Source organism: Prenolepis imparis, unplaced genomic scaffold (assembly GCF_030444845.1).
Source record: "Prenolepis imparis isolate NDT839.2.m4 unplaced genomic scaffold, iyPreImpa1.0 SCAF_10, whole genome shotgun sequence".
Classification (NCBI taxonomy): domain Eukaryota; kingdom Metazoa; phylum Arthropoda; class Insecta; order Hymenoptera; family Formicidae; genus Prenolepis; species Prenolepis imparis.
The window spans coordinates 10,432,786-10,460,506 of NW_028141168.1; the positions used below are offsets into that span (position 1 = coordinate 10,432,786).

The 27,721-nt window shown below is 37.0% G+C and overlaps 8 protein-coding genes across 11 annotated transcripts; 3 read left to right on the plus strand and 5 right to left on the minus strand.

Moving 5' to 3' along the window:
• The first annotated feature begins 40 nt into the window (after nt 1-40).
• On the plus strand, nt 41-2,844 carry Pms2 (mismatch repair endonuclease PMS2). Its single transcript, XM_083048137.1, has 5 exons — nt 41-142; nt 259-418; nt 505-1,700; nt 1,985-2,234; nt 2,397-2,844. Exons 1-5 carry the CDS (start codon nt 56-58, stop codon nt 2,720-2,722), a joined length of 2,019 nt encoding a protein of 672 aa, XP_082904263.1. The 5' UTR covers nt 41-55; the 3' UTR covers nt 2,723-2,844.
• Nucleotides 2,845-2,910: 66 nt separating this feature from the next.
• Nucleotides 2,911-4,896, minus strand: L(2)09851 (WD repeat-containing protein 1 l(2)09851). The gene is made up of 4 exons (XM_083048139.1): nt 4,771-4,896; nt 4,066-4,581; nt 3,565-3,966; nt 2,911-3,493 (listed from the first exon to the last, which is right to left on the minus strand). Exons 2-4 carry the CDS (start codon nt 4,557-4,559, stop codon nt 3,004-3,006), a joined length of 1,386 nt encoding a protein of 461 aa, XP_082904265.1. The 5' UTR covers nt 4,560-4,581; nt 4,771-4,896; the 3' UTR covers nt 2,911-3,003.
• Nucleotides 4,897-5,190: 294 nt separating this feature from the next.
• Nucleotides 5,191-7,380, minus strand: Aps (diphosphoinositol polyphosphate phosphohydrolase 1 Aps). Of its 2 annotated transcripts, none has more exons than XM_083047733.1 (3): nt 6,737-7,380; nt 6,235-6,390; nt 5,191-6,062 (listed from the first exon to the last, which is right to left on the minus strand). In XM_083047733.1, exons 1-3 carry the CDS (start codon nt 6,881-6,883, stop codon nt 5,766-5,768), a joined length of 600 nt encoding a protein of 199 aa, XP_082903859.1. In that variant the 5' UTR covers nt 6,884-7,380; the 3' UTR covers nt 5,191-5,765. The 2 variants fall into 2 exon arrangements, with proteins under 2 accessions (XP_082903859.1, XP_082903858.1); XM_083047732.1 differs by having other exon boundaries at nt 5,192-6,062; nt 6,220-6,390; nt 6,737-7,378.
• A 1,866-nt stretch (nt 7,381-9,246) lies between these two features.
• LOC145941579 (uncharacterized) lies at nt 9,247-14,104 on the minus strand. Its single transcript, XM_083047731.1, has 5 exons — nt 13,752-14,104; nt 13,142-13,528; nt 12,019-12,114; nt 11,650-11,755; nt 9,247-11,361 (listed from the first exon to the last, which is right to left on the minus strand). Exons 2-5 carry the CDS (start codon nt 13,521-13,523, stop codon nt 11,304-11,306), a joined length of 642 nt encoding a protein of 213 aa, XP_082903857.1. The 5' UTR covers nt 13,524-13,528; nt 13,752-14,104; the 3' UTR covers nt 9,247-11,303.
• A 486-nt stretch (nt 14,105-14,590) lies between these two features.
• Nucleotides 14,591-18,910, minus strand: Oxt (Xylosyltransferase oxt). Its single transcript, XM_083048901.1, has 8 exons — nt 18,781-18,910; nt 18,208-18,624; nt 17,626-18,098; nt 17,403-17,545; nt 17,151-17,317; nt 16,412-16,793; nt 15,310-16,268; nt 14,591-15,218 (listed from the first exon to the last, which is right to left on the minus strand). Exons 2-8 carry the CDS (start codon nt 18,373-18,375, stop codon nt 14,760-14,762), a joined length of 2,751 nt encoding a protein of 916 aa, XP_082905027.1. The 5' UTR covers nt 18,376-18,624; nt 18,781-18,910; the 3' UTR covers nt 14,591-14,759.
• A 20-nt stretch (nt 18,911-18,930) lies between these two features.
• Ecd (ecdysoneless cell cycle regulator) lies at nt 18,931-22,435 on the plus strand. The gene is made up of 5 exons (XM_083048904.1): nt 18,931-19,204; nt 19,295-19,788; nt 19,865-20,372; nt 20,499-20,697; nt 20,808-22,435. Exons 1-5 carry the CDS (start codon nt 18,931-18,933, stop codon nt 21,235-21,237), a joined length of 1,905 nt encoding a protein of 634 aa, XP_082905030.1. The 3' UTR covers nt 21,238-22,435.
• On the minus strand, nt 21,760-24,282 carry LOC145942305 (tether containing UBX domain for GLUT4). 3 transcript variants are annotated; one of them, XM_083048906.1, is made up of 7 exons: nt 23,996-24,282; nt 23,838-23,893; nt 23,500-23,749; nt 22,917-23,366; nt 22,477-22,834; nt 22,220-22,385; nt 21,760-22,134 (listed from the first exon to the last, which is right to left on the minus strand). In XM_083048906.1, the coding sequence occupies exons 1-7, from the start codon at nt 24,080-24,082 to the stop codon at nt 21,945-21,947; spliced, it is 1,557 nt and encodes a 518-aa protein (XP_082905032.1). In that variant the 5' UTR covers nt 24,083-24,282; the 3' UTR covers nt 21,760-21,944. The 3 variants fall into 3 exon arrangements, with proteins under 3 accessions (XP_082905032.1, XP_082905031.1, XP_082905033.1); XM_083048905.1 differs by having other exon boundaries at nt 22,908-23,366; XM_083048907.1 differs by lacking the exon at nt 21,760-22,134 and having other exon boundaries at nt 22,274-22,408; nt 22,908-23,366.
• An 89-nt stretch (nt 24,283-24,371) lies between these two features.
• Nucleotides 24,372-27,627, plus strand: Naa60 (N-alpha-acetyltransferase 60). Its single transcript, XM_083048908.1, has 2 exons — nt 24,372-25,120; nt 25,912-27,627. Exons 1-2 carry the CDS (start codon nt 24,793-24,795, stop codon nt 26,487-26,489), a joined length of 906 nt encoding a protein of 301 aa, XP_082905034.1. The 5' UTR covers nt 24,372-24,792; the 3' UTR covers nt 26,490-27,627.
• Nucleotides 27,628-27,721: the final 94 nt, after the last annotated feature.

Genomic DNA, 27,721 nt, shown 5'->3' on the forward strand with positions numbered 1-27,721 from the left:
ATTAGAATCATTAACGTTAATTTGAATGTAATGTAAAGTACAAAAGGGCGAAACGATGGAGGAACCTGTCGCAACAACAGAAAAGTCGAAAAAGATAGAAGCTATAAATAAAGAAACTATTCATCACATTTGTTCCGGCCAGGTAAGGTTAAGTTTATATAAACACAAGTTTGTAACATAAAAATTGATTTGTTATAAATCAATTTTTCTTATCGTATAGAAAAGAATTGAAATTATATTATATAAATCTCTTACTAGGTAGTGATCGATCTCGCAATCGCCGTCAAAGAGTTAGTGGAGAATAGTTTGGACAGCAATGCCACAGTGATTGATGTTAAACTTATTGACTATGGTAAAACCTGCATTAGTGTCAGTGATAACGGTAGTGGTGTTTTAGAACAGGATTTTGAAGGCTTAGGTAAATCTATAAATAAAAATAATAATTAAAAATCAATTTATTTGGTTAAAATAATTCTTAAAAAAATGTTTTCTCTCTACTCACAGGCTTGAAACATCACACATCAAAGCTGCGGGAATTCACAGACTTAACTGAAGTAAATACATTTGGCTTTCGTGGTGAAGCACTGAGTTCATTGTGCGCCTTGTCCGAATTGAGTATTGTCACCAGGCATTCGAGCAGTGAGCATGGCTTCAAATTGGAATTTGATCACAATGGCATACTTACGAAAAAGGAACCATGCGCTAGAGAAAAGGGAACCACTGTGCATATAAAGAACATATTCAAAAATCTACCTGTAAGGGCAAAGGAGTTTCAGAAAAATCTGAAGAAGGAGTATGCACGCACAATTCAAGTCTTGTATAGTTACTGCTTGGTTTCCACCAACATCAAGATTGCGTGTTCCAATTTGATAACGAGCAAATCTCCTCAACTTATAGTAGCCACAAGAAATACGGATAGCATATTGGATAATATAAATTCGGTGTTTGGCAAAAAGGCTCTAGATGGAATAATTAAACTTGAATTACAGCCTCCAGACGAAGCAATATTGCAAGAATATAATTTGTCTAACGACATTACAATAGACTTTGACTGGGAATGTTATGTGAGCACTTGTGATCACGCGATCGGACGTTCCTCGCCCGATCGACAATTTTTTTATGTCAACGGTCGGCCGTGCGATCTCACGAAAGTCAGTAAACTGGTGAACAATGTGTATCATAAGTATAATAATAAGCAGTATCCATTTGTTTTTCTAAATATCAAGTTAGATCGGCAGTGCGCCGATGTTAATGTTACTCCCGACAAGAGAACGATATTTTTCACGCAAGAACGTCTCATATTAGCAATATTAAAATTTAGTTTAACGACAAAATGGGATAAACTCCAAGGAAATTTCATAGCCAAGCCTTTAACGGAGTTCAAGTCTGGTTTAAAAAGGACAATTTCACCTAATTATGCTCATCCACCAGCAAAAAAGTTACAAATATCATCTTCAGAATCACATACAGTAAAAAATGATTATATTCAAACGAATATTAAATCAATGAAAAAACCTATAGATGTAGAAATGATGATAAGCTTTATAATGATCAAAGAAAAATTAGAAGAAAAAAAAAATATTGTTAAAGCATCTATCAATACAGGAAAAAGAATAAAATATAGAATACAAATGGAAGCCAATCAAAGTGAAGCTGAAAAGGAACTGCAAAGAGAATTGACAAAAGATTCGTTTGGCAAGGTTGGTAAAATTATATATATGTATACATACAATTTTTTAACTGATTTTGCTACATAATCAATTGATATATCATTATAAATAAAATATATGCAAGAAATATGTTAATATTATACATAATGCATAAATATATGTATATATATTAATAATAAATAGTAAAAAATAAATGTAAAAATAGTAAATCTGTTTATATATTATAATATATAAACATATATTTATACTATGTAATATTAATATTTAAAAAATACATTGTATATTTATATTTTTAATCTAAACATTTTTTATAGATGGAAGTAATAGGTCAGTTTAATCTGGGTTTTATAATAGCTCGATTGGAAGATGACTTATTTATCATCGATCAGCATGCTACTGACGAAAAGTTTCGCTTTGAGAAGCTCAGTAACGAAACAAAGCTGAAAACCCAAAAGCTCATCGTGCCAAAGCCACTGAATTTTTCTGCATTGAACGAAATGATACTCGTAGAACATCAACAAATGTTTGAGGATAACGGGTTTACCTTTAATATCAATGAGCAAGGTATGTACACGTATTTAATTCTCATACGACAAATTATAACTAATTTATAACTAATTTATAATTAATTCGATTTACTCGTTTGTAAAAAAGTTAATGAAACAAAATGTCATATTGATGAAATATTATAATTTTACTGAAATGATATTGCAATAATCGTTTTAGCTGAATCTGGCAAGAAGATAGAATTAGTAGGAATGCCTGTGAGTGGTCATTGGCAATTTGGTCCAGAGGATATAGAGGAATTAGCATTTCTCATCAGAGAAGCGGGTAACGAAAATAAGGAGAAGCAAATATATCGTCCTAGTCGTGTTAAACAAATGCTGGCGTCCAGAGCGTGTCGAAGTGCGATAATGATTGGCACAGCTCTGAATACCAATGAGATGCACAAGCTAATAATGCAAATGGCACAAATGCAGAATCCATGGAATTGTCCGCATGGCAGGCCTACCATAAGGCACTTATTGTCGTTATTATTAATAAATAAATGAATAATCTACAATGTCCTAATAACTATTTTATGAAAATAATGTTTAAATACATACAAGTGAGCAATTCTGCAACTTTTATCCAAATCTGTCTGTATATAAAATTTTGACTATTAAAATTAAAAAATTAGATAAAATAAATCTATTTTAGGAATTAATTTAAAAAAGGAAATTTGTTGGATATATTTTACATAATATATTGCCAAAATAAAATATTTATATACTGTCATTTATATACAAAATATTTATTTCTATTTTTTTTTTTTAAATAGAGGTGTTCTCTATTATATGCTAATCGTACGGAATATATTGAAACCTGAATGCGCAGTTGTTATCATAGTTCCTGTACATTGTGGATGCCAGTGTAATTCTTTTATTTCCGACTGACCTTGATGTATAAATAACAATTGCGGCGGCAACTTGGCCAATTCACTGTCTTGTGGTTCCTCTGTACGATCTACTTCTACTGACAAATCCCATTGAGCGACTACATCGTCGGCTCCGCCGGAAGCGAACACCGTGGCTTCTGTTGGATGCCATTCCACAGTGGTAACTGGTGCGATATGTTGCTTGAAAGTAGCGACTGGACTTGCACCGTTAGCTCCAAATTGTCGTAAATCCCATACACATAGCAGCCCGTCGTCTCCGCCTGATATCATAAATTGACTCTCTTTCGGGTTCCACGAGATAACATTGACATCAGCTGTGTGAGCGCCGGACGCCGTCAACATGCATGCATTCTGTGGACTCGCTCGAGTGTCCCAAATTTTTATGCTGTTATGAGAAATCTTTATGAAATAATTTGCAAGCTATATAAAATATATATTTGAGAAGAATATACGAACCTCTTATCTACTGAACACGATGCCAGTACATTCTTTTCATTTGGCGACCATTGCAAATCTTCCACACTGTGCGGAGCATGTGAATTGTATGGTCTTTGATCTACATGCCAGGATGCACCGCTACTGTCAATTCGCCATATGTGAATGTTACCTTTGCAATCGCCAGACGCTAAAGTGCCCGGTTCTGTACGGCACCAATCGAGACCAAAGCCTTCAGAGAGATGGCCTTTGAATGTATACAATGGTTTAATACCACTATCTGCTTTGGCGTACTTGTTACGATATGCTGTTAATAAGCTGGGATTTTCAACTGCACTTAACTGCTCTTGCAAGTTCCAAATATTTACACGTCCCAATTCGCTCCAACTAGCAGCTAGTATTGTTTCACCAAGCTTTGTACATCTGCAAATGTTACAAATTATAAAAATGTCTAAGTATACATTTTTCTCACAAGTCTTTGTCAAGAATTACTTTTCTATAACATAAAATATTATAAAATACCTCACTCTGTTAACACATCCCTGGTGTTTTATAGACGCAACATTCATTACTGGCTTACGTTCGTTGCTCTCATCTTCAGAATCACTCGATTCGCTTTCTGAATCTTCGGAGCGTTGTTCAGTGCCATGTAAATTAGACATTTTCATGACAAGGAGATTATTGACGTGCGTCTTGGCAGCTTGTGTCCCAGCAATTATGTACGCGGTCAAAGGATAGTTCTCCCTGCAGTTGCCTAAATCATCTGGTATTATGTCAAAGCTGAGACATGGTGCACCAGATTGCGCGTGATGCAATAATTTGTACGCTGATTTGTCGACAATAAGTTCCTCTCCCTCTTCCAAGGCCTTTCCTGGAAGGTACACTTTCGATCCAGTCTCCTTAGGATCCTCGTTCGCGTTTTCCATGGATTCGTCATCACTGCTCTCGTCTTCGTTCGCGACACCTTCCATCGGTTCCTCCACTTCCTCGAGCGTATCATTAAAATAGATAGGCATATCGGACGGACAACAACGTTAACTGCAAAGACGAATTTTATAATTATTAATAAAATATTTGGAATAATTCGTATATTCTATTTAAAGTGCAAATATTGTATACATGTAATATATATCCTAACCTAATCAAAGAATGCCGATCTTAAAATATAAATTATACAGCTAATTAATAATTAATTAAACATATTTTCGAAATTAAATATGTACTTACTTGAAGAGATATCACGATAAATCTATTATTGATATTATATCTTTCTTAAATTACGAAATTAAATGAGAAATTGTTTATCAGTTAAAAACCACAACCACGTGTGATTCTCTTATTCGCGCATGCGCATTCCTTTGAGCTTTGAACCTGTTATATATATAAAAAAATATTGCTTTAAATTTTAAAAAATAATAATAAAGTAAAATGCAAAAATATAGCTAAAAAGAAAAAGATCTAAGATTTGTTCGATATATATGTATATACTTGCACTTATTTCACATTTAAAATAAAATAATTATATGCAACTTAATGTTACATCATAAGATTGTATTATATATAATTATATAAAATAACTCATAAATAACAAAACTTTGATATTTTTATCGAACAGAGTATAAAGTGATATTTTCGCACTCATTTTCTTTATATACTTCGCAGAAATCATTACAAAATTTATTCAAGAAGTTAATATACAAAGTACATAATTTATCATTTTTATGCTAACAAGTACACGTAACTTTTTCTTCGCCTTGAGAAAATGTAGAAAAAGTTACCAAGATATTCACACAACGGTGTATCCAGGGTATGAGATGTGTGTGGAAAAGAATCATGTGTATGACATTCTACGTACATATTAGGCACAAAACGCTAAATATAATAATGAAACAATTGACTTAAATTATTCTTCTCTTCCATAAAAAAAATCACATCAGAAATGAGAACCTACTACAAAAAAAAGTGTTCCTTTACGAAACAATTCATCATCAACAATCTATATATAAGTAAACGTAAATACAATAGTAATAGTAGTAATAATTAACCTAAGAATAATATCATGATAATAAAGATAAGTGTAGGTAGGTAATATAAATTTATATGTATAAAACACAGCGGAGTAAGTTGTTACCGTGTAAATCCCTTAAGGGGAGAAAGGAGGAGCAACAGCGATACTTCATGGCGATCGAATTTTCGATAGAAATGTATGATTCACGATGATATTAGCTGTGTTCACTTAAACGTGAATTGTTACTAGAGTTATTCATCAGCTCGATAGATGCCATCGTGGAGTGCGAATGGTTGGACAGCTGAGAAATGGGATTATGTCGAGGATTAGTGTTGTGGAGGCTGTGCAAGTAAGAGCGTTGGACGGGCTTGTGCTGGCCAAGTTGCAGCAGGGCCTCTGCTATGGTGAACCACTTTCTCTTCCGACCGATAGCACGCGAGTCTTCCCACTCTGGCAGCTCCTCGGTCACCCGCATGACCCACACTTCCGTTCTGTGTTTGTGTTCTGTGTTCTGTAAAGGGAGATCATTGGCGTGTCTCAGACAGCAGTACGCAATATACAAGATTGCTATACATGATTGAGATGCATAGAATAGCAGCGTATGACAACAAAATCATGACGACACTGAGATGGAGCGTAACATAATAATATCTGTTTGTATGGCATACATCACGGGTTATAACCTCAAATGTGCCGAGGCAACGGCCCAACTGTCCTAGAACGCCAGCCTCTTCCCGGACCTCGCGAAGAGCCGTGACCGCTGGTTCCTCCTCGGGTTCGACACCGCCGCCTGGTACTATCCAACTGTCGGGTCTTCGACTAGATGTAACTAATAGTACCTGCAATTTGCAAAGAGAATTAACAACGAGAAGCTACGCAAGAGAATTCGCTCGATCTTCGTCGTCTCGACGATAAATGTGTCAATCAGCTGATTGACAGATCATTTTTTCTTCTTTTTTTCGCAAGCAAAATAATTCGCTCGAGAACACGCGGGATATAAATAAATGTAACTAAACGATTTGTATATTCGTCGTCTCGACGATCAATCAGCTGATTGACAGATCCTTTCTTTCTTTTTTTTTTTTTTCCAAGAAAAATAACTCGCTCGAGAACACGCGGGACATAAATAAAAGGATCCACGTGCCGGCAAAAATATCGGGAGGTGCCATCTGCTGGCTGGCTCACCTCGTCCTCGAGATCATTTTTGACGCAGATGCAGGCAGCTCTACGTCTGTAGCCCTCGGAATCGTAGATGCGGATCGAATTCGCCTTCTCCTTCACCATGTTGTTGTATCGTGGACACCCTCTTTTCAGACCCCTCCGTGTATTCATAAATAATCGTCAAACGGCCCGATGGGCCATCCTGTGCATCCGCGTCGTCCTGAAGTCGTTTGTGGCCGACATATTATCGACATCGAGTCCACTTTGCCGTACGGATAACGCCGTGAATGTTGAATTCACGTGAACGCTGGGCTGGCTGCTGTCGTCGCCGAAAATCGCTCCTGCCACCCAGGATCGGCTGGACTCGCGCGTCTCTTCGCTCGCAACGACGAAACGTGTCTGCCGGATCTATGATCGCTCGCGCGTTGATCCCCCGCAATTCAGAGAAGCACGATCCTCGCCGGACGATCCCGTTCGGTATAACCTCAAAAATCTTCCCAAGCCACCATTACAACCAACCAGCAGCCAGCCCTCGCCACTGCGCCCGCGTCGCAGCCAATTCGATATATCCCTATGCGTTCCTTTTACGAGTCTTGCACATAGGACCACAAAATCGCCGGTGACCAATTAGCCGCTGCGTATTTCTATGCTCGAAAAAGTGGGAGATGTGTGAACAGCCGCAAACATAGATATACCCTTGATATACCTACGAAAAAAATTAAATGTTATTAGAATTAGAAAAAATAAACAAGCCGCAAATTATGTGTATTAAATATTAATGAAAATATTTTTTAGATTTTTTTTAATCAACAAAAATCGCAAAAGAGTTTCAAATATAAAATATATATATTAATTTAGACTTGAATAGCAACGTAAAGAAAGTATAGAAATTGCATTGAAAAAAATGCAATTAAGGATAGATTTTTAGTAATGCGATACATTGTTTCGAATATGATATAATTAAATCGCAAATTAAAATTCTCGTTTCTGTAAAAATTTTTCTTCAGTTTCTTCATCGCAATTAAATACAGTTAAACTTGTAATGTGTAAAATCAAGCATATGGTATTAAAAGATAAATAACACGCAATATATACAACATTAAATTGACAAGAAAAATAATTCTGGATTCTTTTAATCAACAAAGTGTATATCTCTATTAATCTCCTATTAAAGTTATTCAAAAATCTTTTAATTATAAATTATAATTATGGAAAATCTTTTAAATTGAGTACTATAAAGTTAGTTAATTAGTTTCAAATTTTATAGATATCTCGATGGATTTTCTCTACTATATTCGTGTCATATATCAACTTGATATCGATTAGGATTGATTTGAAAAAATAATAGAAGCTACGTTTTAAGTTAAAATTATGCTATTCATAAATTATGTTGGCTTTAGATGCACTTACAGTGGATATATAGGTCCTTTCAAGTCGCTGAGTCACATGTAAAGACAGAGACTCGGTCGAAATATAAAGATTAAATTCCTTGACAGCCGATAAGGAAAGGCCATTAGATAAAAAAGATTTACACATAATATGTGATTCACCTAAATATATATCCGATATGTAATGTCCTATACATATTTACATAATGATTAATATAGCAAGAATTTTTAGTCGAATTAGAATAAAAATATCTAAATAAAATTATTCGGAGTATTAATATTAGTAACTTAAAATTAAGAAATTTTTCGCGAGTTTACCTTCAAGTTATATGTGCGAATAAATGGTCAATTTTATTTAATTCTTTTATAAATTATAAATAAATTTTACTCTTAGACATTTTAAAATTCAATTCAATACGAAAAATAGGAAAAAATGTTTGATTCAATTTCGAAGATAAGAAAAAAAATCGATGTCGCAGTCTAATCAAAAATTAATTGTACGGAGAATATGTACGGACTTGTCGCGTCTCGTGTATATTACAATTGTCCAAAATATTTACCCGTATAATTTACCGCGATAGGCACGATTCATCGTGCTGCTGCTCGCACATAAAAAAGCAGCTCCTAAAATTATATTATAAATCGAACATAGCTTATAAACTATATATTTAAGTCAATAGTGTCATACATACAAATGTTTCATTACAACCTGTGCATCCACAGTTACAATCCTGTGAGATTAGGCTTCCTCCGCCTTTCGCGATTTTTTTTTATTCTACGGAGCTAATTAAGCTACGCACTTTTGGGCTCTGGCGATTTATTTCGTGATGTGATCAGATCGTTATTGTTATATAGCCCCCTTGGATAGAGGAATTCCGTATTGTACGTTTAGTATCGCGAAAAATATAATTTTTAAATTTTAGTAAATAAATAAATTTATTAAAATAAATTTTAGTAAAATTTTAATTTGAAATTTCTTTTTTGTTATATCGAAAATTCCAAATTTTTACTAAAGTAGTTTAGGGACACTTTGTATTTCGAATAACAAAAATAAAAAAAAATAAAATCTTGCATGTATTTATTTTGTCAAATTTTTTTTTTAATAAAACGCTAACAAAGTTATTGACTCTTTTCGTTTCAGTTGCACTTCTTGCATTTTATTTGTTCCCGCTTGCTTTTTTCAAGCCTTAAAATATATCTTTTTTTTTTTTTAACTTTTTAATAGAAAGAGTACAAGAAGGTACAATACTAAGACGAAGAGATTCATTTAATATGCAATACGGAATATCATCACGGGATTGAGAGTGAGGCGAACGCACATGTTACATATATATACACATACATATAATAACATGATTCCCTCCTCTTCCCGTGAACCCGTCGTGCGCGCTATATAAGATACGCGATCTATTTGCGTCTCTCCTCGTCTCACTGCTCATTACCCTCTACTTTCTTTCTCGCATTCTGTCTTTGTATATAATCGGCGCATATAACAAACCTTACATATCGTAAAATCGATAAACGACAAGCCGCGAAACAATCCACGCCTCGATCAGTATAACGAAATGCAAAGAAAATTTCCTTGCAACATGTTATCGCTATTTTATTGATGTTCTCATAATTTTATTCTGAATTCTTTACACGTGTTTTTTCCTTTTTCTTTTTATTTCTTTATGAAACCGGACCTATCGTCTTTACGATCACTTACCTCTCGTAGCTTAAAAAAGATACATACATACATATATATGTACATATACATACACAAAGGATGTTTAGGCACTCTCGCACACTTTCTCTTTAATACACATATAAGATTTTTAATATTAAATGCACATTTTATATACACAAAAGATTCTTTATAAAGATTATTTGCAATTTAACTCTTTTTACTTATCAAAACTGTTCAATTTGTAATCGGTAATCAGTGAAAAAAGTTTTTAGCATGTTTGGAAATAATTGCAATCGCAAGAGAAAATGCACGAGAGCATACATATGTATACATGTGTGTATGTATATATACAGATACATACATACTCGCACACACGCGCACACACATACATACACGTTTATATGCATTCAATTTAATTAACGTAATTTATTTTTAGTTCCTTTTGTTCACTTCACTGTTCTCATTTTTTTCCTATGTCCTTTCACACATCGCTTTATTAGCTTTCATTTTAATGTCACGTAATACAAGTCCGAGCCGAACATATACGGTTTGTGTATATTACTGGAACAATGATAGACTTTGATTGTTCGTATTACAAAAACTACTCCTGCTGGGTTATGTCAATCCTTATCCATATACAAAAGAGATTAATTATATAGTAGGTAATCCTCAGTGTAATCGACAATAGACTGTACATCTCAGTAACACACGGAGCGTGTCAATTCTCTCTAATAACAACAAAAGAGATTATCACATTAGTATGAATCTCAGTAAGGAAGGTTAAATCAGAACCTTTATTGTTACTACAGCATCAACAGCATTAACGTCATCTCCGGCGCTCGAAACTCTTACACATTCTGGCTCTCCCTTTTATGAAAGTATCAAAAATATCCTTTCTAGCACTCATCCCCCAACAGACAACGAAAATTACGATACATCGTCTCGATACTAAAAATCAATAAAAGTATAACTAACTTATCTAAGGTAGAGCTCACCTGCTCTTGCGCAGGTCTCCTTGACTAAGATTCGTTCTGTCCCTTTTTTCCAAAAAAAAAAAGAAAAAAACAAAAATATTAAGAAAAGAAAAAATCATGATCGATAATAAAGATTGTCCTGCTTAAGCGCTAAATCGAGTTCAAGATGTAAAACTAAGTAAAATTTATAAATATGGTACAATTGATAGTAAGCGATAGAGCAATAATAGATTAATTATAGATACGTATAGGTAATAGCATTGTGTGTATCGTTGAATCCTATGGCGATTTTTTTTGTTATTTAAGTTCCCCGCTTAATAATAGAGTTGAGGATTGAATTAAACATGTGTTTCCATGTATTCGATTTGATGAGCGAGTCTCGTTCAGTCGAACAATTCACCGCACGCACCAATCACCATTGCGGACTAGCAGCCTCCTTGACTAGCTTCTTTTTTTTTTTATATTTCTGCCATTTTTTGCCATCTCAATCCCATTGAGGTGAATGTCCTCTGGGCCAGCATCTTGTTCCACTGTGCTCCGCTAAGTTCAACAGGTACAAATCAATCTCCAGGATGTTCAGGGCAGCTACGATTTACTTGAAACCACTTATCAATGCAGCTAAAAAGAGAGGCACGTCACAAACTTTATACTATCCATCCTATATAAATAATGTTATATTATTTATTATCTATTTAATTTATATTATTTAATTATCCAAGTGATTAATTTTTTATTTTAAAATATAATTCCATTATATATTAGAAACTAATAAAACTTTTGTAATTTAATATTATATATTTTTCTTACTACAGCAGTTTTTGAAATAATCCTAAATATATCTTTACTGCTAATAAAATTTTTGTCAGCAAGGAATAAGAAAAAAAATAATAGATAAATAATACATACTTTTTGTGATATATACAGAGACAGGGCAAGCGAGCTATAAGATCACCAGATTGTAACTCCTCAAGGCAAATGACACATTCACCCTTACCATCCGTTAGCACGTCCTCTGTCATATCAATAAAAAGATACTTAGTTATCTTCCTAACAATTTCCTAACACTTCCTAACATTGTTGATACAATACATATCAAATAAAATCATTTACAATAAATGTATTAAAAATATAAAATGAATATTAAGATATTAAATAAAACAAAAGCTTTGCTCCTCAAAGCTATAATTCACTGACTGGCAAGTATCAAACCAATAATAATGTAAAGAATAGATTATTTATCAAGTAAATGCAATTTTATCACATTTGACAGCTTACCATTGTAACTGAGCCGTGGTTTGGTCAGGCACATGACCAGGTGACATTCTATATCATCCGGTAGGATAAACTTGGAGCATACAGGACACTTTAGACCTTGAAACACAGACGAAGAATCTCAGTAAAAAAAAAAACCCGAAGAAAAGTGCCTGTACGTGAGAAGGGGAGGTGGGTGGAAGAGACAGGAGACCAGGGGGAAGGAGGAAGATTGACGGAGAAATAAACGACGTGTTCAGAAATGAAAGAGAGACATTATAATGTACCGTAAAGGACCCTCCTCACTCGATTCACCGGAACCACCGCCTCATCTTCGTTCTCGTTTAAACACGAGCTCACTATAATTCCCATAATAGACCCGACATAACCTCAGCGGTGACCCGTTGTCCCGCGCGATGATCCTCTCACGAGTCGCATCTTTCTTTCTCTCTCTCTCTTTTCGCGCGACGATCACGCTAGCCCTTTATTTTCCGGTCCTCTGCGTCTTTTCGCCAACCTCTCGATATTTATCGCTTAAGCCAACATTTACCTAGACCGCTGACGCGCGGCCCCGAGCTCACGTCTCATCGATTGTGGTACGCGGTTACCGGGCCAACCACCCCGGCAACACGCGTCAAAACAAAACGCCCCCTGTCCCACCCGCGAAGTTTCGCGATCGCGCCAACATAACCTCGTTTATGCGGCGATTAGGTTAGAGCGATTAATGAGGAATCGAATGACACCCGTTGTTTTATCTAAACAATTTTGGCCCCCAACAGATCGATACGCGTCGATTAGTCGGAAGCTAAAAAGCAATTTATCTTATATCTCTATTTGCGATATCATTTTCTCCCTCACCCCCCTCCTCACTCTTTCTCCCTCGCTCTTTCTCCCCCTCTCTCTCTCTCTCTCTCTCTCTTTATTTAAAGGTAGAATACTTGAAGACCTCGATGATTTATGACGCCAAGAAAAGATAAAATAATGATTTACATATGTAAATTTTCTCGGCATCTTGAGAGGAAATAAATTGATGGTTACAATTGCATATGCATGCGCAATAGACAAATTTGACGATTTACGATTATAACCTGAAAGATAGTGGTGAATACATAATACAAGCGAGGGGAATAAGTCGAGATAAGCTTACCGTTTAGGGACCAAATGTGCGAAGGCAAGCTATGAGCGGCGTAAACGCGACCGCTCTCCTCGTCCGTGTCGTCGGAATCCAGCTGCGGCAGCCCGAGCGCCTGGCCGACTCCGACCCCAACCGAGGTGGAGAGGCCGGCCTGCTCGGTCGAGGAGAGGTCGGGAACGGAGCTGAGAGAGCGGGCACGCTGCCTACTGTCCCCGGACACGCGTGTGTTCTGCGACTGATTGTTGGCCTGCTGATGCTGGTGCTGGAGTATCCCGACACCGCCAGGCAGGGAGCGGAGCATGGAGAAACCCTGCATCGTGGTCTCGTTGGCCCCAGTGGAGGACTGTCCGTTGCCATCAGCGGATTGTGCTACGGTGCTCGCCTTGGCTCCCATTCCAGCTGAGATTATCAAACTGTCACCACGTGTTCGCTCGCAATTCTCCTATTTTATTTTTTTTTTATTTTTTTTTTCCTTTGTCTATCTTTCCTCCTTTTTTTTTTTTTTTTTTTTTTTTTTACGTCTATATCTATGGGTCTATCTAGCTCCTCGGCAAATAATTTAACAATCACTTGCTCGGTTTACGAGAAAGAGAGGAAAAAGAAGCGAGAGATATTCGGGTACCTCGCAGGTCCTGGCAGTGGTACGCGCGGACACACACATACACTGGCACAGTCCTTCGTTTTGGCTCTCGTCTCCACCGTTCTTTTTTCCGTTTCGGCGTCGACGGCGACGGACGACTGGACGACGTGGCTCGGCGCTACCGGCGTCGCGATGCTCACAACACTCTGGGATTTAATTTAGGCCGGGATTTAGCAGACGTGCGCCACGACAAGCAAGTCATTTCGTCGTCCGCGAGCATACCAGCGGCTCGTCGCACAAAACATCCCCCGACATCTTGCGATAAACTTCCTAGATGTCAATGCGATCGCGCAGATATTCCACTTCGTTCGGAACTTTGTTACATAGACTATGAAAATTGACTAGATTGGCTAACGAGATGTCCATTTCGGGCTCTGGTTTTGCGTGAATCTGATTGGCTGCGCCATATTGTTGTAGTACTGAAAAATCATTCATAATTTATTATAATATATGAACCTAAATATGATCTCTATGTATTATTATCTATAGTATTTATATATCAAATTTAAGAAATTATCTTGTTAAATAAATACAATATGTACATTACATTACAAAATTATCATTAAAAAGCATTTTAAATATTCTTCAAACTATTTTTCTTGATATCTTAAGATAAAAAGAAGTATAAAGACACCCATTTTTTATCAATATAATTCCTTTAATGTGAAAATATTAGACAGAGTTATTAATTATAACATATACCAAAAGTTTATGTATATATACATATATATATATAATATATATATATATATATATATATATATGTATGTATTAATTATGTATACATATGTGTACATGTTTATGTATACACATGTATACATATTTTATATGTATGTATACATCATATACGGCTTTTTCTTATAAATATGAACTATATGTACATAGTTAAGTTGATATAAAAATATCTAAAGACATTTTATAATCTTTATATACACACATATAATAAGTTTCAAAACGGCGAAAATGGCACGTAGTTGATAGAATAATTAATCAGTAGTTTTGACATAGGTTACGAGTATCAGCCTTTAAATCGGGGCTCAGAGAGCTCCAATGGGTATCGACACACTTTTGTAGCTTTAATTCGGTCTCGACCTCGCCGGCGTCACATATTTCGTCGATTTTATAATGCTCATATACTAACCTATCTATCCAATCATTGAGATCTTCACCGATTCTATTTTGACTGTGCGTAATAATCTGCTCATTTGCCATCGTAGATTTCATTAATTTGGACCAATTTTTGTTCATTTCCTCTGTAATGTGATAAATGGTGCTCCGACTATCTATTATTTCCTTGAGTTTCTCCGAGTCTATCTTCTTGGCCCTCCAATAGGACAATGGAATTACCAAAAATTTCAATTTTATTATCAATTGAGTATCAACAATTAACAATAGTCGCCAGGTACCAATGGCTAATTGCTCGTTCAGTTGTGGTTTAATGTGTCCTACCTAAACAGACATATATAACAAAGTTACATAATATTATATTATAAAATTGGAGTAGAAAAAAATGTAATAAAAAAATTAATATTATAATTACCAAAGTCATCTCCTCAAGCAAAATATGATTCACATCAGCGAGGCGGCCATATGGATCGATCCACAAAACTGATATATTTTGTGGTACCGTAACACCTGCATCAAATTCGTAAGCTAAAACCGGACTCGAATACGGTCCTATGCTCCCCATCAAATTTCTAAACTTTTGTTCCTTTTGATCGTAATCCGTACCAACTGAGAGACTCCGTATCTTTCCCGACCATCCTGATCCTAATCTAGCAGCAGAGAAGTTATATTGCATAGAAATCAGAGCTTCCACGCGTATCGCGCGATTAGATATCGCAGGCATGTCGGAAGATTCATCTTTATATTCCGCAAGAATTAATACACCGATGAATCGATTCTCGCGAAAGTACGCGGTGTTTTCCAATAAACGGACGTTTTTACTATCCATCTTTAATTTACGATAGCTTAGCCTTGCCAAGGAATACGAAAGCGTTAGTAACGCATCATCCGGTAGCGGACTCAGATCCGCGTGATGATACAGACTTTGCCAGTACATGTTGTAACCCCTGACAGTTTTATTTATTCTGTCGGGATACAGCCATTCTTCCACGCGGTCGATAATTCTATGATCGATGACGGGTTCGAATTTACGAGCAAAGAATATATTACGATTCTCCGTGTTTTGTAATCGATTAAAATCCTCGAGTTTAAAATCGTTTGGACTGCATCCACACCAATCCACCACGGCCTTATACTGGCACTTGCAACCCAACTTCCTCTTCCAATTAGTCATGTGCAGATTATTGTCTATATAAGTGTTACAAAATCGCGAGTTTCTCAAGACTGTATGTAAGAATGATTCGGCTGGCAGCAGGGTGTACTTGAACAGTTTCAATAGATCGTTTACCAAAGGATCAGGATTCGGACTCGCGACGTACTCGACAAAGTCGCGACTTAAAGCGAACCAATCACTACCACCGTCAATTTGAATACCTAAAAATAGTGAAACAAATGTATACACGACATTTATGCAATTTATAAAAACAATGCTTTACTATGTGTTTAAAAAAACTAAAAAAATATATATGTATATAAAATATTATATATAAATAATATAATCTAATAAAATCACATACCATTTGGCAATTTTCGATCGCCGACTCGCCACATGCGCGCCTCACATTCAACAAAAGTCTTATCCAGACCTTGTTTCGCTATAAAACGTTGAACTTCTCTTCCATGTGACTTTGCAAAGTTCATATCCTTGTTCCAACTTAGAAATTCGGTCAGTTGGCTATTGTTTTTCAGAGGAAAGTCAGATTCCGAAAGATTTACAAGAAAATCCCAATGTTGATGATGTGCGAGCATTTGTTGCGCAGACTTAAAAAATGTCGTCAAAAGACTTGCGCCACCCCAAATACTCGCGTGTCGCAAACCTTCCCCTCTCGCCACTTTGATATTGTTTAATTTACATGATCTTTCTAGTTCTAACATTTCTCGATATAAATAATCTTGTCTCTGGAAATATATCAATGACTCGATTGAAATATTGCTTTAATTTATTTATCAGATTTAATATCAATTGTGTGTTAATATTGTATTACATTTAATACTAATGCATATATATATATATATAATAGAGGAATAATCTTTTTATAAAAATCATTAAGGATCTAAGAATCTAAGAAGATTAAATTCAAACAGAAATATATACTGAAATTGTAATTAAAAGAAATTTATGTCTCTTCACGATGTAACTCTTTATAATTTATATCAATTCATCAAATGTAATATATATAAATGTAATATAAAATTCTATCTTTTTAATATATATAAATATACATATAAATAAATAGAATTTGTTGCACTACTTACAGCATCAACATGAATATAGAATAAATGCGAAGGATGATACAAAATACCAATGAGTCGTCTCACTTGCCTACTCGCCCTGCCATTCACCGTCAGAAGATAGGCTATTCGCACAGGTTGCTCAAGTTCATTTCTTAAACTCGAGTTTCTTGCCTCTTGAGGTTTAAATTCTGCCAAGTTAAAAAAAAATCTTTAATAATTCTATGGATATCCATAGTAGTCGAGTATAGTATATAGTTTCGTGCATTCACGTACTTCGAATTCCAGTCCAATATACATTAATAGTTAAATAGCCACCACACGTTTGTCTCGGATTGCCGGAACATTTCATATTGCAGCTAGAATCTGGTAACCGTTTCGTCTGCAATGGTTCCTCCATTCCACAAAAGCACTCCATTCTAAAATTATATAAAATTTTATGATGTATTTTAAAAAGATTAGACCAATGTACATGCTGTAAATTTTCAGAGACACTAACGAGTATTCTGTACCGGCGTATGGAAATCCCGATTGAAGACACATATAAGCGCAACGCTCCGGCGTATTGTTCCCTTTAAAGATGTGATAATAACCAGAAAGCACTCTCAATGTCTTATCATCTTTATAGCAGCCCAAGTTGATCGGCATGCCTGTAAAACCTGGAGAATGAGGACACGAAGATTGTATTCTTTCCGGGTACAATAAACCCTGCTGGCTAAGGCACGTCACATTGACAATGCGTTGCTTGCATGCTTGATTCTGAGCACGCGTTATGGCACTCACTGCTTCTCTGACCGTAACCTCGCACATAGGTGTAAAATTTAACGATTTACGATCTAACTTAATTCGGGCAGTGCGATTTCTCAATTGCAGTGTTTGCTTGTTGAAATTTGCTTGCTTGTCAGGTGGAAGTTTCAGTTGACGTAAGCCTTTCGGCAAGCCTTCATCTTCTTCAGGTTGAGAAGAGCCACCCTGCGATTTAACAAAAAAATATCAAGTAACGATCTATAAATCGGTAAATTTTTCATCATTATTATTATATATATGTTTTCTTTCAGGAGAAAGGTTAGATGAGAATTACCTCTCCGGACGACAGCCGGTTGGCCTTATTTCTGCCATTGTCCAGACCGAAAAATGTATGTAGGTAGATCTGGACGCATAATACGGTTATGCCGAAGGCGAAGAGCAGCCGATACTTGCGCAAACAGCTCGACGATCGGCCGCCCGGGTGGCTTTTGGTGGTCGCCATGTTCTGCGAATTTTACTCGCAATTACCGTATATCAATTACGATGTACAACCCGAGGAGCCGGGTCCATCGAAGCCAACGATCTTATCAGGACGACAGCTTCATTTGTACAGCCCGGATCGGTCCGCATCCCGTTTTTCTCTTTCAGGGAAAAACCATCGAATCCATTTCTCCACTCATGCGCCTCATATCGCATTCCATCGCATGCACTTTGCAGTTTGCAAGCACCGTGATGTGACAGACAGCATCCTCTGAAAGCTCGCGAGTGTTAGGTTAGATTAGGTTAGGTTAGGTACGCGCGTCATAGCGCGTGCCTGAGCTGCACCAATTCGACGACGTTCGCATAGGTTATGGTTCGCGTATCCTGAATAATGCAGTAAACAACTTTAGTCACGCTTTTTTATCACCTATGCGGTGGTGATCTCCGAGGAACGCCCATGGGAGCCGAGCATCGTGAGGTCGTCCATTCCAAGTTGACCCGAGTGAACGAAGTGACGTAGAGGGTACGCGCGCGTTTTTGACAGATACTGACGTTTTTATTTGGAGAGAATTGTCAGATGTCACGTCAGAAAATGGCAAATCCCGCGGTCACGCACAAGGCCAAGGAGGAGGATATCCTCGAGTGTTTCCTCTATCCCAAGTTCTGCTACGCGTCCGACCCGGACGCGGTGACGGAGGCGAGATTGAGCGAAGAAATCGCCAAGTACAATGAAGAGATCGCCCCGTTCATCGCCGATCACATCTGGCACGGTGACAGCTTAAATTTCCGTCCTAGAACCAAGCAGGCGATGTTACTGAACAGAATTCTCGAGGGATCAGCGGTGGAGGAGGGTAAAATATTTCATCCCTATATGTGTCATATTTTTGTTTCTCTCTAGAAGAATCACTAATCAATGATAATAATTCATCATTTCTCATTAGATTACCATACCTTGCCTCATATTTATGCGCATCTGCGTTTCGACGAGGACATAGGCGACGAATGGCTGACAGTATTCCTAATATTTAGGCTTACCAAAGTTTTCGACGGATTGATCGCTAGAGTAGTGGACTCGGATGGAGAATTTCTTCTGATAGAAGCCGCTAATGTCCTGCCACTGTGGGCCAGCCCCGAGACGTGTCAGGATCGTGTGTTCATTCACAACGGTGATATTCATGTCATCAGAGAAAGAGGAACGTCGTTCCCTAATTTGCTAAATAATATAAATGGCAAGCCGCACATCTCCAAGATGTCTGAGAAGGTGCAGCTTGTATTGCAAAAGCGAATCGGTATTTATCCCGATGAAATTCAGAAGAGGAAACATAAGACTAGGGCGTTCCTGCCGGAAAAAGCGGCCTCCATACTTCGCCTAGAACCAAGACTCATAGCTCCAGTCATTAGAACCATCTGTCATTCGGATCCACTCGAACGCAAGGTACGTACATATAATTAAAGTTATATATAATTGCCTTATATTACATATGTGAGTATACATATTACTATTTTTCTAGGTTTGTCGCGCCATGAGATATTTTCCACCCGAACAACGAACCATGGTCAATGTCAGAATGACCAAGTGTTTGTACGCGATGGCGACGCACTGTCGTTATACCGGTGATCCAAGAACAGGTTGGAACATACCACCTGCGACTTGCTCAAAATACAATGCTCATGTCCTCGGAGTTAAGATAGCATGCGGTTTAGAGATGCTAGTAGCTCGGGCCAATGAGGAACGTAGAAAACGTACCAAGGAACAGTCGGACGTTCCCGATGACGCTGAAAAATTAAAGCTGAACGAACCAGCTTTCAATGCTTACCTAGCTCGTTTAGAAGCGAACGGTTACTTTAGAGATCTGTTGGAAGGTAGCCAGGAACGTGAAAAGTTGCTGTCTATAGCAAAAGAGTATTTCTTGAAGCATGCGACTTTATTTGATAATCTGTCAGATTTGTACGAAAGCGATGCTCAAAAAGTTTTAGAAGCATGGGAGAACATTCAAACGAATGACATTGAGATGCATGGTAATTTGTTATCTATCACTTTGAATTTATATTTTTAATTGAGACCTATTATAAAGTAGCATAGTAATTTTTCGATTATGTTAAATCATATACTTGTTGCTACATTCAAATACTTTTGACGCATAGCTCAAGATGAAACTATGCTCAGTCCTGCGGATAGCGATAGTTGGCTGAACGTGGATCCGGCGCAATTGGAAACGTACTTGAACCAACAATGGGGCAACGTCAAGGATAGAAAATTTGAGCAAGAATCTTTAAGTCTCCGAGAGAAGGTGCAATCATTCCTCAACCAAACTAGCGACGTTGATGGCGTGCATTTCTTAGGGTATGATATCTATATATCAGGAATAGAATATATTTTGAAGAACCTAAATCAACCTAATTTATTCGTAATTTAGTCGAAAATAGAAAATACAATTGTGCATTTAATTTTAGGGAACAATCGATGGAGAATGACATGCAAGATGCGGAGGATGGTGCGCGAATAGACTTCGACGCGGACGTATTCGATAGTACATTGAGAGGTATCCTCGATTTAGTTGTTCCGGGAGGAGAGGGGGAGTTCGAAGGTAGCTCGGAGGGATCGCTAGGCGGCGACGACGAGGACAAAGGCGGCGACATGGACAAGTACATGCGACTGTTGGATTCGCAACTGCAATCGCAGATGGTAAAAGATGAGAGCACGGTAGCGAATGACGACGCGGATAACAGCGCGGATCCCGTAGAGGCAAATTTGCGAGAAAGTATCGAAGCCGAGGCCGGCGGTTCCGGCCCGATCGGGAACATAATCGGTGGTCCTGTTCGAAGGCTTATGCACTTGCAATTGCAATCGCCCACAACGGTACCGCCCGACTTACAAAGTTAATGGCACCTCGACAAGTAGACGATTAATATAGTCGATTCACATTAACAAATCGCAGACATTATTGCAATCTTTCGCTTCATTCTGCAAAATACATAAGCATTCACCATTTAAAAAAGAAAAGAGATAACTTGTGATTAAAATCTCGTTACACTAATATTCAAAAATTATTTATTACTTAAAAAAAAATATATATATATACTTAATGTTATATCGATCAAAGCACCTTTATCACACAGTTACTACCATTGCTGCATATTTCACACGATTGTACTTTTCATCACTCGACTCTCTATATAACACCGTTTTTCATACAAATTATATATATACACAGATATATAAAATGTTATTACTGCGGCCATAGAATTAGATTGTAAGAACTTTACTATTTGTATATGTAGCATTTTGTTTTCACTTTTATAACTAATTTTACTAAACATTGAACTCTCTCTCTCTCTCTCTCTCTCTCTCTTATGTGTACAGCTTTGTACATTTCAATTGGAATAATGAGATACACGTTGGACGTTTGTTGTGTACAGATTTGTATATTTTAGACTTGCTGAAAGGACGAAACATGTACCCACATACATGTTCACACCATACATGCGCGTACACTAGTAATTTGCATAAAAACCCCGTATAGAATATTATTTATATTACAATTTGAAAAACCATCTCTTTCTCGGTGCTATTAGCAAAATAATTAATAATTATTTGGAACCTGCCTGTTTGAACCATTTTGGTGTCTTGTTTTGATTCCGAGCTGTTGACGATGACGATGACGATGACGATTTACCGCTACCACTTGGTCCCGGAGTAACATGATTGCTTTTGCTCTCGACAACTGTATCTCTATCATCTCCAGGCGCTGTATCTTGTTCTTTTCGTATCGTAGCGGTTCTATATAGATAAACATAAAATTTAAAGACAATCGACATCAATAATACAATCATATAATACAGTCACATAATACAGTATACTTTACCTAGATCTTATAGCTTCGATACCAGCAGCTCTAGGATCTGTCAATTTCGTTTTAACATTCGTCCTGAGCGGCGATTGTCCGGAATAATAAACGATAGCCGAGGGAACAAGATCTTCATCTATTAATCGCGCGTCAGGATTTAGGATATGCTTTGGCGGGCTAGTGTCTGCAAAAAGTAATAAAATTTTACTACAATAAAATTATACGTTTACTTCATTCACATGGAATGAATACGATAATTGCATGTTATTACTCACAGATAACGAATTCGCAATTCGGATCGTCCAAATAATTCTTGATAAAGTTCTTCACAGTTTCAACAGTCTCTAACGGTCCGAACAAGCCCTGAAGAACAAATTGATCGGGGAACTGTATGCGAATTACAGTACGCCGATACTTGTTCAATCGGTCCAAAGTGCGAGTATCTTGATCCAATTGACGCTGCGCCTCTGTCAGAAGCGGAGCTTCCTCGAGTTGTTCCCTGCGACGCTTAGCATCTCGAAGGAGAGTCTTCACGTCGTGTAAATCGAGTTCGAAGAAGTTATCCGGCAGTTCGTCCCTCGGAAATGCCTGAGTCCCGGCTTGATTGAATACTAGAGCGTTTCTCTCCCCTAACTGTAACATAAAATTAACAATAAGTAAACGTGTCATTTGAATGAGATTGCACGTCTGCACAATTACACCTTACAAACTTCACTTTGTACACATCTTCATCGACTTTTGTGCTCGCCTCTGTACTGCACCGATCTCTTCTATTCTGATGACTCTCTTTGCGATTAGATGCAGCAGCATGACTTTCTTCTATCGTACATGTATCCCTTTCTTGTTCTTTATTATCGAGCACATTTACTCTTTCATCTTTTTCATCGATCTTTGCTTCAGATTTTTTATTTTCCACATTTGATACATTTATCGATGAATCATCCAGTGTCTTACTACAGTGCGGTATGGGTGATGGCATTCTCTGGGAACAATTTTCATCGCTTGATGTTTTATCCACCGCTGACTTTGGAAGCAAACGGCTAGATACATGTGCTTGAGTTTTTAATTGTTCGGGATCGCGATATATCAATCGTAATATTGCCTTTCCACTATTGAGGCCTAGTGACTTCAATGTTGTCTTTTCTAATGCTTCTCTCCCACATATCTATATAGAAAAACTTTAGATATATTTTTCTTTTTTTTTTTTTTTCACACTTGCGGTTTATATTTAATAACAGATTATAATTAAGATATCAATTTTTTTCTACGCAAATACATATGTATATGTGTACACATACTTCTCGATGCATATAGATTAATACAGCCCTCTCAAGATCCGAATCGGGATATACTTCTAACAATGCTTGAGCTAACGTTGTTTTAGGCGGAAATTCGCGCATTATTCTCTCTCCCTCCTCCGGTTGAATGCCAATTGTAACATTCGACGTCGAACGCGTCTTTGTGCAGACTACCATCTCCAGTTGAGCGTTATTTGGTAAACCAGTAAAACGAAATATCGTGTTAGGATCTAGTATCTGACGATTGTGTCTGTAATAGAGATGAGAGATGTAACATATGAAAAATTATATCACACTACATTGTGCAAAAATATTCAAGTGTAAAGCGTTATACTCACTTTATGTCATAGTCATCGACGTTGAAACCCTGCCTCTGACATACTTCCTCCAGAATCTGCAAAGAGAACCTTCGTATGAAGATTTTTCGAGAGACGGCACTGATCCTTATTCAGCGAACGCAAATGTCACAAAGAGCCGAGTCGATCCATTTATTTACCTGTAAGATCGTCGTGTTGATCGTAACCTTCACATTCTGCCGGCGACCGTTCGGCGCAAGAACGTTGACAGCTTTGTTTGCCGCCATGGTGATTATTAAAACTTGAAAGCGGTTCTATAAGCGGCCATCAACAGCTGATCCAAAGCAACGTCACTCGCGCAGACGTTTCACACGTCACTTTCGCGACCGCATTAAAGTCCCGTACTTATGAACTATCTTCTATAATTTAAGCGTCATTTTTGCGATTGACCAATCGGAGCAAAGGTTTCCTCGTTCCGATTGGTCGAGTAGATGTTCGAATCGCAATCATGAAAATCGATTAATCCGTGAAAAAAAAAAAAAACGCGAAATTTGCGCGTTGATCTTTGGCGGAGAAACTGTCGCATCATCCGTCGTGGGATCATCATCGGGGGACGCATTCAAGGATACAATATACATCGTCGGAGCTGCTGTCATCGGTATATCTGCAACAAAACAACGATGAATGTGCAGGATCGTTTACACGGCGCGCGGCAAGAGACAGCGGATGCGCGAGTTGGCTGTTATCGCGGCGTGAAGTGCGGGTTCGCGTGAATCGCGATAACAACAATAACAAATCGGACCTACAACAAACGGAGGAAAACAAAATGTCGACGATGTGCCGCCGCTGCGTCGTGTTTACGAGCGGCAGCGGTCGCTGTCACTCCGCGACGACGTGACGTACTCGCGTATTCCGCGTATTCAATCTGTAGCCCGCGATACGATATATACGCAAATGATAAGCGGTAAGATGAGAACAGGCCAGCCGCGGTCGCGCGATGGCCGTATCCTTTAACCGATATTTACCGGTGATCCTACCGGAGATCGAGGTCAGCGAGTCCGGCCGCGTGGTGAACGGGATCGAGCCGCTTGACAGCTCGAAGCAACGCGCTTCCTACATCACGGATGAGACGGTCGCGAGGGACTGTCCGACAGCCAGCAGCATCTGTAGCGGTTGCCCAACGACGACGACGGCGGGAGCAGCTTCCGTGACGACGCCGGCTGTCACGGTGCCGCTATGCGTCCTGGGCGAGGTGCAGCTGCGCTTCCTCTGCCCCGACGACCTCGAGGAGGTGCGCTCGCTCTGTCAAGATTGGTTCCCCATAGGTGAGCGCGCACACTTCGAACAGCGTGTGCAAGTGCGACAGGATTGAAAACATCTTGCAATGTCATTTAAATGCTTTATCTTTTTTTATGAAATCGCCTCTAACTTCTCTAAAAGAAAAATGTAAATATTTGGGAGAGAAGAGAGAGAGAGAAACAAGAAGGCGAGGAAATGATTCTATATAGAGACAGAGGATGTAGGCATAAGAAAAGAAGAGTTTGAAATTAAAATAATTGTAATCACAAGAAAAAAGATTCGCTATCTATACAGCATGTCCAATTTTAAGGAGGAAGTGTGTGTGATTGTAGAGAAAAATGTTTCGTACAAAAGTTTTTTGACTTCGAGAGGGACATAAGATGGTTTATTTTGTAATATCAATAAAAATAATAGGTTCTATTTAAGAAATTGAAGGTGATCTTCATGTAATCTTCAAACAACTATCCAACGTCAAACCGATGACACCATCTTATGTTCCCCTCAAAGTCAAAAAACTTTTGTATGAGACATTTTTCTCTATGACCGCGCCCTGCAAAGTTATGAACAATGATAGATTAAAATTGGACATCCTATATAATGTCAAATTTTTCTTTTAAATTTTGTTTTATATTGATATTTTTAAAAATATTTTTTTAAATACTTTTCAATTACTGGAATATGATTTCATTAGTTTTAGAATTGTATTGTTCATAATAATAGGAATGTAAAATGCTTTTTACTAAAAAAATATAAAATTTTTTCATATGTCAAATTATATATATATAATGCAGCTAATGTTTAATTTTCATCTGTACAGATTATCCTTATTCATGGTACGAAGACATTACAAGCTCGTCGAGGTTCTACGCGCTTGCAGCGGTGTACGGTGGAGTAATAATAGGGCTGATCGTTGCAGAGATAAAGCCCTACGCCAGATTGAATAAAGAAGATCGTGGAATCTTGTGTTCCAGTCTAGGAAAAAATTGTCTAGTAGGTTATATACTTAGCTTAGGAGTACGTCGCGCGTATAGGAGAAATGGAATAGCTTCGTTGCTGTTGGAACAATTGCTGGCTCATGTCACCGCTCCCGAACGTTCCTCTGTAAAGGCAGTCTTCCTACACGTCCTCTCCAGCAATGCTCCTGCTATATTGTTTTATCAGAGGTGTCACTTTCGGTTGCATAGTTTTCTTCCATACTATTACTCGATACGGGGAAAGTGTAAGGACGGTTTTACGTATGTTCTCTATGTCAACGGTGGACATGCACCGTGGGGCATCTGGGATTGGGTGCGTCACTTGGCCGGCGCGATGACCAATCTTGTGCCATGTAGAGTACCGCGTTGGATCTGGCAACGTCTTCTATGGGCGACCACCATTCTTTCTTATCACAGATGATACATTTTGTGATTTATCATGTTCCATGTATGTTTATTTTTCTTTTTTGGATTTTAAAACTATATGCGCATTAAAGTGCCATACATCATCGATTCACTTTTATAAGGGATTTAGTTAACGACAGAATCTATACGATTTTATTATTAGATTTGTGCTGATGCAAAGTTAGAAACAGATATTAATGATCCGTGAACAATGCCAACGAATATCTAAATTCGTCTAAAGCTTGGGGGAAGCAAAGACTACAAAGTATTTTAGCACAACTTTTGTTACCAAGGATTACTAGTTGTTGAAAACTGTTGCTATAATAGTATGATAATAGTTCAAAATATGTAACTGCCAAAAATAATTAAGTTGAAAATAATTTGCATGTTAATTATCTTCCATTGTACTCTTAAGATACAAAGTAAAATTTTATTTTGAACTTAAAGAATAAGAGCTTCGAGGTAATTATATTTAATGTGATATGAGACTAAAAAAAGACAGTTAATTGCTAGCGTTTATAGAAATTTATACATTACATATGCATCAAAAAAATAAATGTATACACAGAATGGAATGAGCCATTATGTCTTTGAATGTGTTCAACAAATTATTTCTTTTAAAATATATCTTTCAAGAAAAAATTATATTAGCCATCTCTTAAATATCTAAAGAAAAACTTTACATAGTGATAAATTATATATCTTTAGAGCAACTTTTTGTAGACATACATATATAACAAATTAGATCTATATATAATAATATTACACATGTTATATAAAGGCACAATATTAATCGAGTGGCATAATATTTCAGTGATAAAAATATGATACATAAAGTCTCATTTCAAACTGTGTATACATATACATATTTAAGAAAATATTTATAAAAAATTATATTTAAATTTAAAATTATTTATATTTGTTTTTAAATACTTGAGATAAACTTTATTATTTTTTTTTACACATATTGAAATATGGTTACTTCTACTTTAAACAGGATACATTTAAAAACCGAGTGCGAAAATGACATGTGAATGTGCGTGCAGAGTGATATTTATACACATAATGTAAATATAAATATACATATAAACATTAAAAATAGCTGTATATAATGTATTGAGATTGTTTATAATAAATTAACATGTTATAATTTATGTATAATTACATTGTTTCTTTGAGTAATTATAATATTTATATTATATTAATATTTATAGTAATTATAATTGCTTATAATTGAAAATATTTTTT

Excerpts from the sequence above, each read along its gene's own strand:
- Oxt (XM_083048901.1), bottom strand. The coding sequence starts at position 18,375 with ATGGCGACCACCAAAAGCCACCCGGGCGGCCGATCGTCGAGCTGTTTG. Across the intron at positions 17,318-17,402 it reads ATATTGGACTGGAATTCGAA|AATTTAAACCTCAAGAGGCA; the intron begins GTACGTGAATGC and ends TTAACTTGGCAG. Across the intron at positions 16,794-17,150 it reads TCTATATTCATGTTGATGCT|AGACAAGATTATTTATATCG; the intron begins GTAAGTAGTGCA and ends ATATATTTCCAG.
- Aps (XM_083047732.1), bottom strand. The coding sequence starts at position 6,883 with ATGAATACACGGAGGGGTCTGAAAAGAGGGTGTCCACGATACAACAAC. Across the intron at positions 6,391-6,736 it reads AAAATGATCTCGAGGACGAG|GTACTATTAGTTACATCTAG; the intron begins GTGAGCCAGCCA and ends TGCAAATTGCAG. Across the intron at positions 6,063-6,219 it reads TTGAGGTTATAACCCGTGAT|AACACAGAACACAAACACAG; the intron begins GTATGCCATACA and ends CTCCCTTTACAG.
- LOC145941579 (XM_083047731.1), bottom strand. The coding sequence starts at position 13,523 with ATGGGAGCCAAGGCGAGCACCGTAGCACAATCCGCTGATGGCAACGGA. Across the intron at positions 12,115-13,141 it reads GCACATTTGGTCCCTAAACG|GTCTAAAGTGTCCTGTATGC; the intron begins GTAAGCTTATCT and ends CTGTGTTTCAAG. Across the intron at positions 11,756-12,018 it reads ACCACGGCTCAGTTACAATG|AGGACGTGCTAACGGATGGT; the intron begins GTAAGCTGTCAA and ends TTGATATGACAG.
- Naa60 (XM_083048908.1), top strand. The coding sequence starts at position 24,793 with ATGGCCGTATCCTTTAACCGATATTTACCGGTGATCCTACCGGAGATC. Across the intron at positions 25,121-25,911 it reads TCAAGATTGGTTCCCCATAG|ATTATCCTTATTCATGGTAC; the intron begins GTGAGCGCGCAC and ends TCATCTGTACAG.
- Ecd (XM_083048904.1), top strand. The coding sequence starts at position 18,931 with ATGTCACGTCAGAAAATGGCAAATCCCGCGGTCACGCACAAGGCCAAG. Across the intron at positions 20,373-20,498 it reads GAATGACATTGAGATGCATG|CTCAAGATGAAACTATGCTC; the intron begins GTAATTTGTTAT and ends TTTGACGCATAG. Across the intron at positions 20,698-20,807 it reads GATGGCGTGCATTTCTTAGG|GGAACAATCGATGGAGAATG; the intron begins GTATGATATCTA and ends ATTTAATTTTAG.
- LOC145942305 (XM_083048905.1), bottom strand. The coding sequence starts at position 24,082 with ATGGCGGCAAACAAAGCTGTCAACGTTCTTGCGCCGAACGGTCGCCGG. Across the intron at positions 22,386-22,476 it reads GAATTGCGAATTCGTTATCT|ACACTAGCCCGCCAAAGCAT; the intron begins GTGAGTAATAAC and ends TACTTTTTGCAG. Across the intron at positions 22,135-22,219 it reads ATCGAAGCTATAAGATCTAG|AACCGCTACGATACGAAAAG; the intron begins GTAAAGTATACT and ends TTATCTATATAG.
- Pms2 (XM_083048137.1), top strand. The coding sequence starts at position 56 with ATGGAGGAACCTGTCGCAACAACAGAAAAGTCGAAAAAGATAGAAGCT. Across the intron at positions 143-258 it reads ATCACATTTGTTCCGGCCAG|GTAGTGATCGATCTCGCAAT; the intron begins GTAAGGTTAAGT and ends ATCTCTTACTAG. Across the intron at positions 2,235-2,396 it reads CTTTAATATCAATGAGCAAG|CTGAATCTGGCAAGAAGATA; the intron begins GTATGTACACGT and ends TAATCGTTTTAG.